Source organism: Apostichopus japonicus, chromosome 19 (assembly GCF_037975245.1).
Source record: "Apostichopus japonicus isolate 1M-3 chromosome 19, ASM3797524v1, whole genome shotgun sequence".
Classification (NCBI taxonomy): Eukaryota; Metazoa; Echinodermata; class Holothuroidea; order Aspidochirotida; family Stichopodidae; genus Apostichopus; species Apostichopus japonicus.
Window position 1 is genome coordinate 8,792,040 of NC_092579.1, and position 15,162 is coordinate 8,807,201.

General features: G+C 35.6%; 1 protein-coding gene across 1 annotated transcript; it reads left to right on the plus strand.

Annotated features, from left to right (window-relative positions):
- Positions 1 to 4,275: 4,275 nt before the first annotated feature.
- LOC139960666 (uncharacterized) lies at positions 4,276 to 13,454 on the plus strand. The gene is made up of 2 exons (XM_071959217.1): positions 4,276 to 10,597; positions 12,743 to 13,454. Exon 1 carries the CDS (start codon positions 4,696 to 4,698, stop codon positions 6,118 to 6,120), a length of 1,425 nt encoding a protein of 474 aa, XP_071815318.1. The 5' UTR covers positions 4,276 to 4,695; the 3' UTR covers positions 6,121 to 10,597; positions 12,743 to 13,454.
- Positions 13,455 to 15,162: the final 1,708 nt, after the last annotated feature.

A 15,162-nucleotide genomic window follows, 5' to 3' on the forward strand; every position in this document is an offset into this window, starting at 1 on the left:
ATCTATCGTCCACACTCGAGTTCTTACTTATTTTAAGATGATTTATGACAAACAGTTTCTTTAGCTCTAACCTCAACAACACTGTTTCATCTATATACTTTAACTGAATAACATTTCTGTTCACGTTCATTGCCCGAACAATCATGTGTGTATATTTTTTATAGCGTGGATCAATTGTGCGAAATTTGGTAGGAGACTGAATTCCCAAATATCTTTTCGGAAATCTACAACTTCATATGTTGTTCTATGTACGATATGCAATTGCTATGGATATTAGAAGACAAAGTGAACAAGAATTTGTGTTGTTGACTCTTCCCAATTTTGTCAATAAACTGCTTTTATCTGTTAATTTGTTGAATCTATCTATATAGTTTCTTTTGAAATCACATCTTTCGTCACTTTTTAAAAGCAATGCAGGATGAAAATAACCGGCTAGTGTTTCCAGAGGATTGTGGTGATCTTTACTTTAATTTCTGGTCTCGTAGCTTCGACCATCGAATGTAATTGCTTTGAAAACGTCATTTCTTGCGATCACAGAAATCTGACCAGTTATGAAAGTTTACTAATCAACCAAAGGTGTCTTTATAATAACACAAGTAAGAAGTGTTTCTTGAATTTGTCGCATAACAAAATTTCTTCATTTTCGGGGTTTCAACTCGAACCGGAAGTGCAATATTTGGACTTAGCTTACAACAACATTCAACGACTTCAAACGCTCGTTAAAGCAAATGGTTTCGTTCATTTAAAATCCTTGAATTTAAGTTTCAATGAGAGATCCGGTGTTGTTCCAAAAGATTCCTTCCATGGGATGACTAAATTATCAAGTTTAGATCTTAGTTATAATAACATCACTTTGCTACATCCCAGACTTTTATCAGGAGTTTTGAGGCTGGAGAAGTTGAATTTGACCCACAATAAACTGTCTGTATTTGAGTCAGATATTCCTACCGTTTTGAGATTTGTAAATTTAAGTTACAACTGTCTAATGGACATCAAAACAAACTTCCAACAGTTACAAACTTAAGATCTTACTTGTAACAGATTGGAAATTTATCCCGTTGAGAATCAAACGGTACAAGGAGATATTTTCATTAGTGGAAACCGTTTTGATTGTAATTTTCAAATGATATTTCAAAGAAGACAAGGGATGGTTTCTTCATGCGGTAGAATTTGTACTAGACAGAATACCCTCACTTGTGCAAAGAATGGAAATGGTAAGTTGTAATAGGGCACGGTCGTTTATTCTGTATGCGGCATTCTTGGGTCCAATCTGTCTGAGAATAGAGAATACCAAACACTGACAAGAAAGTAATAATAACTCGCACGAAACCAGAACGATAAATGCAAGAGCTTTTCAAAGTAGAGAACACGATGGCGGGTGGTTGAACTTGTATCAAGTTCATACAAATCCATGCATTGCCTTTCTGGGGACAGGGTATAATAATAGCAAGGGGCAGAGTTTTCCGTCATAGTTGTCCATGTAATTAAGCTAAATGGTGATTAATTGAATTAGACGGACTTCAATTTATAAAATATCTTTATAGTCTTTATTTGAAAGCTATAATGTATACCAGTAATTTAAAATAAAACATAAGTTTACAAAACAATTTATTTAAAATGCACAATTGGGTAATTATCTATATTGTCTCTAGTAAGGTGTTAACTAAAACAGTTAGGTATCGTTTGTGCTGCTTGTGGCTAAATAACAATTAAGAGAGCGTCGTAAATCAATATATATTATGTAGTATATACATTTTTGTTCAGCTGTAGCCATCTATGCTGAGATGTGTAGAATGGGGTTACACGCGGGAGCGTCAGGGTATTGACAAATTCTAGACATCGATTCCAGAATTACAATATCAAGTTGGAAATATTAAACATGGATTTATCCCTGTTATTGTATTAGGCTATACAGCAAATGTATATCTTGCATTTTGCAAGAAACGTAACATTTGAGTCAGCCTGAAGTTAAGACCCCGTATGTTACACATACTTGAAGGTGTGTTATTATATATTATTTTTGTATCATTTTCTAACTTATAATTTCCCTGTTGTTTTCAAAATTTTATTGGTAATTCCAATCAGATTTCTGTTATTGATTTAACTTTAAATAAATGCAGATAAGATATATATTAGATTGCAAGGGTGTTTTGAAAATTTAATATACTGCTTAATTGTTATGCAAATGATTGAATTCGATGTATATTGTCGAAGGCCATGAGAAATGTACATGTTAAAAAAAAAATTGAAAATCATGAAAAAACCATAGTACTGATTGTTATTCCGTGAAATGTTTCCTTAGTTCCAAAACGAATATCAGTAGTTTTACAGTCTCTGCAATTTCAAAATCTTCCTAGGCAAGTTGTCTTCAATCCTTCTGTAGCCCTGTCTCAAACTGCAGTTATACCCTATTATGGGTATAATGTCATGCTAATGTGTTGATCCTTTCACTGCCTCTCCATTCCGTGCGAATTTTTATGTGTGAATATGAAGGTTTGGTCTGCAACAACTGCTTGATATAGCTGTTGTAGTCTTCCTTGCATTTTAGCAGGCACAACAGACGAAACTGGATTCTTGACTGAGCTTTGGGTTGGGGAGGGCCAGTCGCACGTATGAACAATAGGACATTTTAGTCTATGAAAAATGGGCAAATGTCTATTGTTCATCACTTTGAATAGGGGAACATGTGCCATTGATCCCCCGGTATCCTTCGCATTGCCTCTCTTCACCGCTTGAACGATTGAAGGTTCATACCAAAATTAGTATAATTCTCATTTACGGGTAGTTTTCACTAAAGACAATAGGCAATTATTCTGGTTGGATTCTTCACAAATGTGGCAGTCACTTAGTTTAGAAAAAGCGAAATGAGTAGAATAACCATAAGGTATACACTGCAGCTGAGTAGAAATGGTGGTGGGGGAGGGGGGAGAGAATGGATTCAACTCTATCCGTTCGTGTGAAACATTGCACTAGTAACTTCAGTGAAGCAGTTGATAATGTTATATATGGTAGCATGTCTTCCTTGCTGTTTTATTACTCATTTTACCTTTGGTTTGTCTATTATTCACTCATTCTGCACTTAATTGCTATTGAAAATGAACAAGTACATATGATACAAAGCATATCCATTTAGTTTTATTATTAAAATTACAAAATTAATGTTTTTTCCCCACCAAATTTAGTCATTTATAATGTTTATAACGTTACAAAGTGCGAATTGCTGTATGAAACATTCTTGTCACAAGAAATGATGAATGCATTTAGTTGATATGGCGAGTAATAGAAGAAGAAAACGTTCCCATCCCCCTCCACCTAGTCCATCTTCTTCCAGCCTGTCATTAAGTATTTAAATAACCAATCACGTTGACGGCTAACATCCTTGAATGACTCTTTCCAAGCATTTTACCGTACTTTAATACGAGCAAAATGTGTATTAAAGAATCAGTGCATTGGAGGAAACCTCTGCTACTGACTAGAAGATGGCTTTCCAATATCGTTTTTTTTTTGTGTTCTATATTTTCTATAAATGTCCGGCAAATAACCACTTCTTTTAACCAAATTAAACTATAGTTTTATCTTACTGGATACGATATGCCATTGTAGCCGTCACTGTCACTCCACGAACTAATTATCATATTTTAGAGTACTTGTCAGGCAAATATAGCGTTTTAGAATCACATCTCTGGACACACGCCTTCTGAACCATGTCACTTATCACGATCACACCATAGTCCATCTGTTATGTTTACAATATCACATCACATGTCGGCCATATCAATAAAATATCCCCGGAATATGCATATTGCATGTTTTTCTTTGCGAAATGGTTCCACGAGCCGCGTTGATGGCTTTAAAAACCAACTTGCGGTGACTACAAATATGCGACCACCAGTGATCTAAGCTTACTTCGTGAAAATCATGATCATATCGATTTAACAGAGATATTCACTCAGTCTGATGATACTTAGAGTGATAAATATTCCCAGGGTCCAAGCTCCCTCGCTCTTTTTCTCTCTCTCTCGTTATAATTTAAATTCCAAGGTATTGGCAACTTGCCAAATCCTTAACGTTGATCGTTGAGGTGATTTCTTAAGCATGTCAGCAAGTTTAGAACAAAACATGAATGTGTCACAACAGGGTATTATGTGTCATCATTGTCAAATACTTCATATTGTAATCAATTGAATGCATTTGAAAAGGTTTTATTGACAACAATATTACCGAGTTACTTCTTTTTATGATTTTTTATTTTCACTACAATTGTACACAGCGACCCAGAGATTGTTCATTGTTTCATCATATATTGTTTTCTGTTTCTACAGTGCTTTTCAAAGGCATTTAGGAGCCGATTTACTACATCGAATATGATTTATGAGGATCACAACTTTTGAAAGTCTACTGAAGTACATAGAGTACAATTGAGATCAACAATCTCTCATGAATAGTAAGATAGAAAATTGCAGTAATATATAAATTCATCTATATATAGAATAATAACAAAGGTATCGCACTCTAATTCCCAGGCAGTGTTAAGCAAATCGCCTCTCATCAATAATACTGTCGAAAGTGATAATTAAATAGAATAATCCAGTTCATAGTCAATTAAATAACTGCTTTATATGACTGCCAATAATTAGTTGACATGACTGAAGCATTATTCAGGCGAGTCTAACTCTTTTGACAAATCCCAAGGTAATGTTGACAAATTCACAAACAGCGATGAAGATGGAACTATCTCGAATATTCCGCTTATCTTTCTATTGCTTTCTTGTTTCTTTGTTAAGTTGCTTAACAATTTTCTGTTCAGGAGTTCTGATAACCTACTGTAAATGTAACGGGACTTCCATTGCATGTAATAACTTACACTTGACCAATATCTCAAATAATTCATTAGACGAGAATTGCCGGGATATTATTTCTGGAAAATCTATCCTCACACTAATTCTAAGTCATAATGAGTTCTCTTCCTTTCTGGATCTTAATCTCGCTACGACCGTATCCACTGTTGATATTAGTTTTAACAATATTATCAATCTTGCATTGCCGCATCCTTCTAAGGAACTTTGTGGAGGACTGGAATCCCTTAATTTCAGTTTCAACCAAATAACGTCCATAACGGAAGATTCTTTTCGAGGAATGGTGAAACTTGCAACCCTGGATTTGAGTAATAATTACATTTCTGTGTTATCCTCTAAGCCATTGTCTAGTCTTTTGAAATTGGAGTACTTAAACTTGAGTTTTAACATTATTTCAAGACTAAGCCTGCAAGTACCCCAGCTCTTAAAGGAGATCAATCTGAACGCAAACTGTCTGAACACTATAACAATTGAGACTAACTTCCTCAAATTTATTGATCTCTCTTGCAATCTGTTTACCAGCGTTCCTATTCTGAACTGCACCCATAAGTCGAATGTGTTTATTAGAGGTAACCAATTTGATTGCAGCGATGAATTCCTTATCCGAAACCAGAATCGGAAAACATGCAATTATACCTGTATTCCTGAGATTCAGTGTAAGATGAGCTGCAATGAAAACAAAACCATAATCAGTAATGGTAAGTGGAAGACAACGAGCTCAGAGAATTCACGAAACGACCAAGGTTATAGTACTCACATTAATGATAATTGGATGAGTACTCTTGTATTATATGCCACAACAACAACAACAGCTACTTCACGCAGCTTTGAAATTGGTGGTAACAATACTAGCACAATTCTAGGTACATCGTTTTGGTGTGTTGTCGCTGTTTCTGGAGCTACTTTCATATTACTTTTTCTAACTTTATATAAGTGGTATTTAACGAAGAAAGAATTTCTTCGTTACTCTCGCCAAGACGAAGTGTATGGACTTCCTGCTATGAGTCACAGATGTCCAAGGACCAGTCCTGAATTAATCGCAATGCAAAGCTTCCAGGATGCTCACGAATCACAACCATCCGTTACAGGTTTAGGGGAATTGGCATTTAACGAAATCAACCTCGGTAGAGTAAACACACGCATCATGGCAACCACTGTAAACGAAAATGATATTATGAAACATTCTGTTGGAGCTTCCAGGGTTGTGGTATTGAGACCAAAGCGATCTTTGACTCGAACACGTACTGTCTGGAGTTGGATCTAACGTGGTTCCAATTACATTTGAAATAAGTGATGTAGAAAATTACTACATTCTACATACAAAAGTTACAGTAGGCTTCGTGTGAATTTAGAATGTAGGGCCTACATGCAGGACTGCGCAGTGACATAAACGTTTGTAAAGTATATGATAATGAGTACGTACGCAACCGTAGAACCGTGACCAACATTTTGGCTCTAGACAATTGTGTGATTGCAAATTATTTTGTTAATTGGTGAATCAATAACTCAATGAAATGCATCATTAGAATGTCGTACGCCACCGGCATTGATTTTATTTTTCGCTCACGCAAATATAGAGTTTAAACGCTTTCGCTAGCTGCTTTGATTGTTCGGCTAAGGGAAATGATGATCAGTTAGTGATGTTGGCTTTTCTTTCTGGACATTTGGTGAAGAACATGCTTTTCTTTTGTTAGATGTATTAGTAGTTTTATGTTTTGTTGTTCTTATTGTTCGTATTATCTTACATTTTTGTACCTGCAAACATGTATTTTCCCTTGTTGGATACAATAAAGTTACCAAACCATACCACTCGATTAGCTATAAATAAGCATGAAGAAGGCAACTAAGTGCATATTTAAAGTATAGGCCTATTGTTCATCATGGAACCCTTTATGAAAAGCACTTGCACAATGAAAACGAAAATGAAAGCAGCTCTTTTGCAAATAAACGAGCTTTGCCAAGTGAACAAAGATAAACGCAATAGCCAGTAAACATAACATAATGACCGTATGTTATTTTCTAATTACGACACGACTCGCTGAGGGAATTGTATAATGAGCTCGTCGTTTGTTTGAATCTTTGGTCTGTGGCTTTAACCTCTTACCAATTTAATGTAATTGTTATCTGATGCAGTTATCTGAATATGACCGACTTTTTGAACGCAACGTTAATTGAAGAATGTTGGAAACATATCGAAAGCGTATATTTCCCTCGTCATTACAGTCAGTCTTTGCCATAACAAGAGCTAGAAGAAGTGAAACGCTTATAACATTAGGGGCAACCATCATGTTAGCATGAAAATATTATTCGAATCAGCTCATTAATGAGTTATACGGATATCTGGCATTTTGAATTCAAAATGGAAAACTTGCGGAATGCTTTAATCTACCTTAATTTTATGTTATTAGCCGTTTCACTAAACATTTCGTATGTGGATTCTGAAATTTATTGTCAGTGTAATGTGAGTGTTATCCGATGCAGTAATCTGACCAGCTTTTCGAACGCATCGTTACAGGAAGACTGTTGGAAACATATCGAAAGCGGAGATTTCCTGAGTCTTTATTTACGTCAAAATGAAATATCTTCCTTTCCTGATTTGAATCTTCAAATTGATGTAAAGTTTTTAGATTTAAGCTTGAACAAAATTAAAGATCTTAGAAATCATTTAGTGGAAGAGAATCGAGAATTACAATACCTTAACTTAAGCTTCAATAAAATTACTGAAATACAAGATGACGCATTTCTTGGAATGACGAAACTAACTGACCTGGATCTTTCTAATAACAATATTTCTAACATATCGAGAGAGGCTTTCTCCAATATTATTAAGTTGGAGTCCTTAAACTTGAGTTATAATCATATATCAATATTTGAAGCGACATCACCTCCTTTATTGCGACTTCTAAATCTGAGCAGAAACTTCCTACAATATATAGCAAATGACAATATCAGCTTACAAGCTTTGGATCTTACCTGTCACAAGTTGAAAAATATTTCTTCCTTAAACTGCATTAAGAAAACAAAAGTTTACGTAGGAGGTAATCCGTTTGATTGTAGCAAGGAATATCATGGCTCCAGTCCGAAGCAAACTCAATGCGACTATACATGTGATCCTGATATTGAATGTATAAAAGAAGGTACATCAGAATTGATTGGTACTAGTACAGTTCAGACAACGTATTTGCTAGACTCTGTGACAACCACATACATGACAAGAGATGTTTCCACCATACCAACAGATCAGATGCCAGTTCACGACGATTCGTTGGTGTGGTATATCTTGGGTATTTCGGGGATAATTATGGCAATCCTTGTAGCCACCCTCTTTGCTACTTTATATCAGTGGTACTCAACAAAGAAAAACTTTCGCCGCTATGCTCGCCAAGATGAAGTATATGGAAGACATGTTGAGTGTGACACAAGTCAAACCACGCGTGTTGAATTGGTCACAGTGCAGAAGTTCAAAGAAGATCTCTCGCAACAAACGTATTCTCGAAGGACTGAGGCAGTCAAGAGCAACGAAGCCAGTACGTCAAGCCCACCTTTGAGTACAGACACAAATACTGGCAAGGAACATCATGTCAACAACGACCAGGTTCCTGGGCCGTTAACGGCTGTGTTGAGATCAAACACCTATAAGAATCGATCACGCAATGCTTGGAGTTGGATATAATTGTCACATTAAGCTCTCCGTTTAACATTTGATTATATCCTTTTCTATTGCGGTGACACTCATATTTGAAAGAAATATCTCGTGAATGTATTAAACTTGATACGTTATTCCTCATGTTAAACAGTACACATGATAGGGGTACTTTGACTCGAAGGGAGAAGTCATTATAGTAGTATATGTTTTGTATTATGCTTTAACCCACTGAGATTTGCTTATTATCAGCTGCAAAGCAATTTAGACTTATATGAAGAGAAACAATTATTTTACTTTGGCTTTGAACTGTACCACTGTCGTTTACAAATTGTCATCAAAATAAAGTTCTGTCGAACGCCAAAGTTTAAGAGAAAGCTAGCGTAGTTTATTTTCCCTTGGCAGGGCGTTAGAAGTGTATATGGACCAATTGTGATTTTTTTTTTGGTAGATCAACTAAGAGCAATCTTGATATAGAGAATCAAATGTAGCATTTGTTGATATGTATCATGTAATGGGTGATAGTTTTTCGAATGCACCTGGCAACATTTGACTCAACGACGGATATCAGTTAAAGTGAAATTTTTTTTTTTTAAATAAATTTAAATTACTATCGCTACACAAGAATAAATGTCAGTGAACCTTCCAAGGAATGTTTAACTACATGTAGTTCACGGAATATTTAAAGACCTAGCTATGTAAATGTGTCTTTATGATATGTATAACTGTATCTGTATGATATGTGAAACTGTATATGTAGATATGTATATCTAAAAGGAAGCAATGATTTTGTGAACATAAATCAGCAGATTTGATTTCTTACGCCGGATGCATGCGCGGTGTATCGATTGTTGAAAGGTAACTTTAACATTGAAAGTAAACTTCCTCTACGAAATTTAGTTTTAGTTTCACTCCAACTAAGCTTCAATAAATATTTACAAATAATTAAGATAAATCTACCTATAAATGTCGGTAATCTATTTAAAGGTTTATTCTACTATCCTTAATACTGTTTATTTTGTGATGTTAACTTGTTCCACTCAGTGGCATATCCATGATTAACAAAAATTAAAAAGAGAAACAACAAAGTCCTCCAGAGTTAATTATTATGTTACGTTATATGATGTTAGGTATTCTACTATAACGTTGATAGAGTGAAACAATCATAAGCACGGAATGATGGGTGAATATAGCTTTCGTCAACTCTCGCAGAAAGGAGGAAATCAAGGTGTCTCGTGAACACTAAAACAGCTTTAAATGTAATTTGAAAGTGATCTGATGTTTTCGTATACTTAAAAAAGTTGAAAGACACTTTCTAATGGGTTGCAGTGCATTCCATTCTAACACACTCCCCCTTTCCTCTGTCGCGTCTCTAATTTAATATGTTCAATAAGGGACATGCCTGGTACACGACTGACTAACATTGCTGCTACATGTGTGCCTATAATTGCATTTTACATTGCCAAAGACTTTTTTTGGTATTAATGTCATCAATAGAACCCTTTCTATTATTGCTTCGAAGCAATTTTCCAACAATCTATTGACAATACATTCATAATTGATATTCCATGACTGTTAGTTTTCATGCAATTTGGGTAGTCTAAAAATGGCAGTTTACAACACCAAAACTCTCCAAATTGCCTCCGAAACTCTTTTATCTTCAGAGTTAGGGGCTCAGATGGTCCATAGTATGAGGTCATATTTTGAAAGACAAACAAAGTTTTGTTTAGCCACATAGTAGGCCTAGCAAATAGGCATTGTGGAGAATGAATTGCACAGTTTTCATGTTATACAAGTACTTTAATGTTCTATCTCTCTTTGTTCTTCACAGTCTGAAGTAATAATTACTATTATTTTTAAACAGTATACTAATGTACTAACAAATTCGACATAAATTGTTATAGACACTAAAATGAGAATTTTCTGCTTTGAGTAATAACTGTTTGTGTGTTTTGCTTTGTCTGCGATTATTTTCCTTCTACATTCAATATTTATTTTCTTTCTGTAACCCAGCTTGTTACTGTCGCAACTTCAAATGTTGAAAACAAGTTCATAGCCACACTGAAGTGTCGAAATAGCTGTCAGAGGATTTTAAAGGGTATTGTATATCTCATCGTTGCACTAAATTCCTGCTGAAAACTAATACGATCTGTTAGTGAAACAAATCGGTTTATTTATTGATACTCCCAGATGATAATTTGAATGCCAGTTTGAGTTCGGTTGCCATGATATCTACGACAATGTGTAGGAACTTTCTTAAATTTGGAAGAGGGGGAGGGGGTTGGTGGCGGAAATTCTGCAAATTAGATGGAAGGAATAAAGAACATTTCCCAACCGGAGCTCCCAAGGAATGAACTTGACGTCGAGTGGGGGTGTCCCCGGGAAATGTTCAATTCCTTAAGATGCGATTTCCTGACACATGAGAGCCAGAAATGATACACATTAGTTTGTCTTGGGTGAGGGGAGGAGCCCCCCCCCCAAAAAAAAAAAAAATTGTTAAAATTCAATACCATTAGATGCGATTTCCTGGAACCTGACACCCAGCGATAGTAAACAATTTCCCCCTATGCCCTCCTTAGCCCCATCACTGCGCATAGATATGATACCCTTATATGAGTTGCTATAAATTATCTCTTCAGTCTGCAACTTCTCTTCTCTTACAATGTTTAACATAACGCTCATGGAGTAATTTCTAAAAACCATGTGAGCTATCACTACATACCGACTTGAAGACCAATTATTCGTCCTATTATTAACACAAATGGCAAAAACGGTAATGATTCTGCTCTAACCAGTGAGGCATTCATGTGACACAAATATCCTTCCAAAGTGATCTACACACAGCAAGGAGTCTAAGCTTTGCTTACTTCCGAGATAAAATTTAAGTTTGTCTCAAATCCTTGGATCTACTGAATTCTTTTGCGCAACAATGACTGGAGACAACAAAGGAAGCAATAGCAAATGACCTGCGGTAGCTACAATACAAAGCAAGCAGTCAATAGCCGAAGTCGCGTTCATGGTTACAGCTGATCTCTTCGAGAGTTAAAGGCACTAATACAACTGTGTGTGACCAAAGCTATTGAACGCAAATTTAGCAGCCCCTTAGAGCAAATAGATGAGCATGAATGAAGACTATTTGCAGTCGAAAATAAACTAGACCATAAAATAAGCGACTACAAGAAACTGGCATAAAAATTCAATTCAACAACTTAGAAAAAGCCCCACTATCACAAAATGCTGCACTCAACAATACTGAACAAAACTCCCGCAGAAACAGCGTACGGATTACCGGAATCAACCAAGTTGAAGGTGAAGACACAAATCAAATTGTAAAGAAACTGGCAGCAGAAGAGCTATCTGTAACCATTACCGACCCAGACATAGACAGATCTCACCGAGTAGGAACGACAAAGACCCTGGGCAAATAGAGCAATTCTTGTCAAATTCACATCCTACCGAATGAAATCCGTAACGCGAGCAAGCCAGCTTTTAATAACTTTTATACTTGCAATTCAAGCTATCACTCCTATAACACTCTTTCGATGAATATTTTACATCATCCTTACTCTAGAACTAGTCTCAATCATTCTCAAATTCGTAGCACAGGTGTATCCTTTTGGAATTCTCTTATTCATGTCAATTTTTCAAACACTCAATACACTAAGCAAAACCTAAAGAATACCTACTGCAGAGCAATCCATCTAAGTTATACTTCCTGTTTTTTCTTATATTTTTATATATTTTCCCCCCATAAGATATAGATTTTGTTGGTTATCTTTTGTGATGGTGGGGGTTAGGTGGGTGTTGTACATTGTAATTTCTGTGTTACAAAGGGACCATACGATAAAAGTATCCAGTTATTTCTGGTTCCTCTACTTCCATCTCACATATATTATTCCCATACTCTGTATTTACTGTTTACTGCATTTGATACCATCTATATTCATCATAAATTGTTCAAACTTTTAAGAATGGAATATAGCACATACACTTGATTGATGTATGCAACTATGTGTACTAGCCTATGTGTCTATATGTAAATAAACGACTCGGACTTGAATTAGATGACTACTCTTAAATTTACAGTTAATGAGAGACATATGCATGATTGTTTTTTTCGTGAATTACATTATTTAAGTAAGTTAATTAATTAAGAAAACAAGGCTTATCAAATTGAACTATATATAATGCTATCGTTGTTACCGATGTCTTCCTTTTTATCCTTGTTCTTACTTTTTTGAAGGAAAACGATGCATCGATGCTAATGTGGATGAGGGCTCACTTCACCATTGATCAAAAAACGTGACGTCGAGCTGTTGCACCATTCCTGTACAAAACGGAGGAATGTCTCTTCTTCCCCTGCATATATTCCTTTCTTAGGTCTAGTGACGGAACAAATCTTCCTGTTGCTTATGATGAGCAAAGAATTCCTTTGTTTGGTAAATCCAGAAATTGCATTCGCTTTACCAAGTACTTAATGTTAAGAACTGTAGGCCACTCAGAATGGATGTCTCGACAGAATAAGATTCCGACTGCGCAGCATGAAGCCAAAATATGGTACGGATTAAGCATAGCAAAAGCCAGAATGTATTGACTAATCTGAGGCTGTACTCTGAATGACCCCACATTTCCGCCATAGTAATCCAAAACTCGTAGATGTTTGCAACAAGGTAGAGGACCACACTCGTCAGTGAAAGGAAGCTACTCCCACAGTGATTCTATAATTTAGCACCTTGAAGGTAGACATTCAACAGAATAACGAAACTGATATTTGGATAATAAAAACCGAATCAACAACAATAACAACAACAACATAACCATGTAGCTGAACGAATATACACTTGTATTACTTATAGGTAAATATATTATGTGTTACAGTTTAAGTAATTAAATCAATCAAAATGTATAATAGAAAACAATTGGAAGTTTTAGAGGGACGCGGTTGTTGAACTCGGCTAGAATTATGGGATATTTTACTTTGTTTGAATAATATAATATGTAAATCGATTCCCGATTTTTGCGAGAATCATTAATTTTTTCAGCTTAAGTTATGACTGTGTGATCGTTAATCCCATTGGTCGTTGCAGATATGAATATCAAATACATAACCAACTCACATCTATCATTCGGTGTATAATTTGTGGATCTTAAATCCTTCAACAAAAAAAAGGCTTCATATGGACTAACTATGATGCTGGCGACTGAAATAAATAGTGCAATAGTCACAATGATGTTACGGTGGTTTCCATTACCTCAAATTGGTAACAAAACAGTACAATAATTGGCATATTTGAAAATAATGATATCACTCCCCTATACCTTCCTCACTATATATTCTCAACTGTACTGTTGAGGTTGTCCATTTTAATGCCACCAAAGTGAACTGCAGACGTCACATTCATTTCATTTGTATGCAAGAGGACAAAGGGGGTTCACTTTCTTCGTGAAGATTCTTTCTTCTTGGAACGTTTATGGTCTCGATTTAAGGTAAACATATCAGGACGAATAGCTGCAACACTACGACGTGGTTTGTCGAGTTGAACACGTTTGGCTTAGTTTTGAATTCCCGATTACTACATTTGAAGCACTTTCGTGTGGTTACTATGTCTTTGCAATTGAACAGACATAATATCTTCAGAATCAACCAGAGACTAGCGGCAATAATGTGACTGTAACATTTGATTTGTAGGATATTAATCCTTCGCATGCAGTTATTTCGTAGTAAATTTTTGCAACCGATTACAATTTCTCATATTACCAACAACACAGAATGTGTTGAAACATGAAAGATTAAGGTGCGCAGTATTATGCTTATAATTTCGCAAGAGGCACTTTGCTAAGAGCATGCGACCACTATTGACGTGAAAACAAAACTTTCGTTCAAGTTTCAGACTGTTTTTGGCTGGAAGATTTTGGAAGAAGAGTTTGGTTGAAAACAGAAACAAGCATATTCTTTCAACTGGTTGACTTACTTAACAATTTTGATCGTGAAACCCGAAAAACGACACCTCTTAAACGTCTAGTATAAACAAGAGAATATACTTTAATAATCCTGTAAGAACAATTTAGGGATATTTAGTCATATCCCTGACAATCAGCGAAAATGGAGATAACGGTTGACTCAACCATTTGCAGATGTATGACTGCAAGGACTTTCTAAAACCATAACAGTACCGGATTTAGATATCTCAATGACATATTAAATACAAAATACATGGAATCCGGGAGTTAACCTTTGCTTATAAGGGAAATCCGCTTGTCTTCATCAACATTGATGGCCTGCTTGTACAATCTGGAAAATGAAGAGAGACTATGCCATTACCAACGGTGGGGAAGGGGTTGGGTGGGGGTGGGCTCGGAGATAAAGTTATTTTTATGTATGTCCTATATCTATGTTTCGCTTACCAGATCAGACCATGAAAAACACTTCAGAACAGTACAAGCAGTACAATAATAACAATGATACAGTGACAGTATATATTTACTGTAAGTATCGTTCGTATTACCGTAAAGTTTCAATGTCTACATTACATAATTACATAATTATTTACAAGATCCCGTTTACCATACGCTTCTGCACATATACTGAAGGAGCCAATCCAGAAGTTAAGGTCATTGCTTCAATATACTTAACATACAATGACGTTTTCAACAGAGAATTCG

Bases quoted from the DNA above. Each gene is read 5' to 3' on its own strand.
- LOC139960666 (XM_071959217.1), top strand. From the start codon at position 4,696: ATGTTGACAAATTCACAAACAGCGATGAAGATGGAACTATCTCGAATA.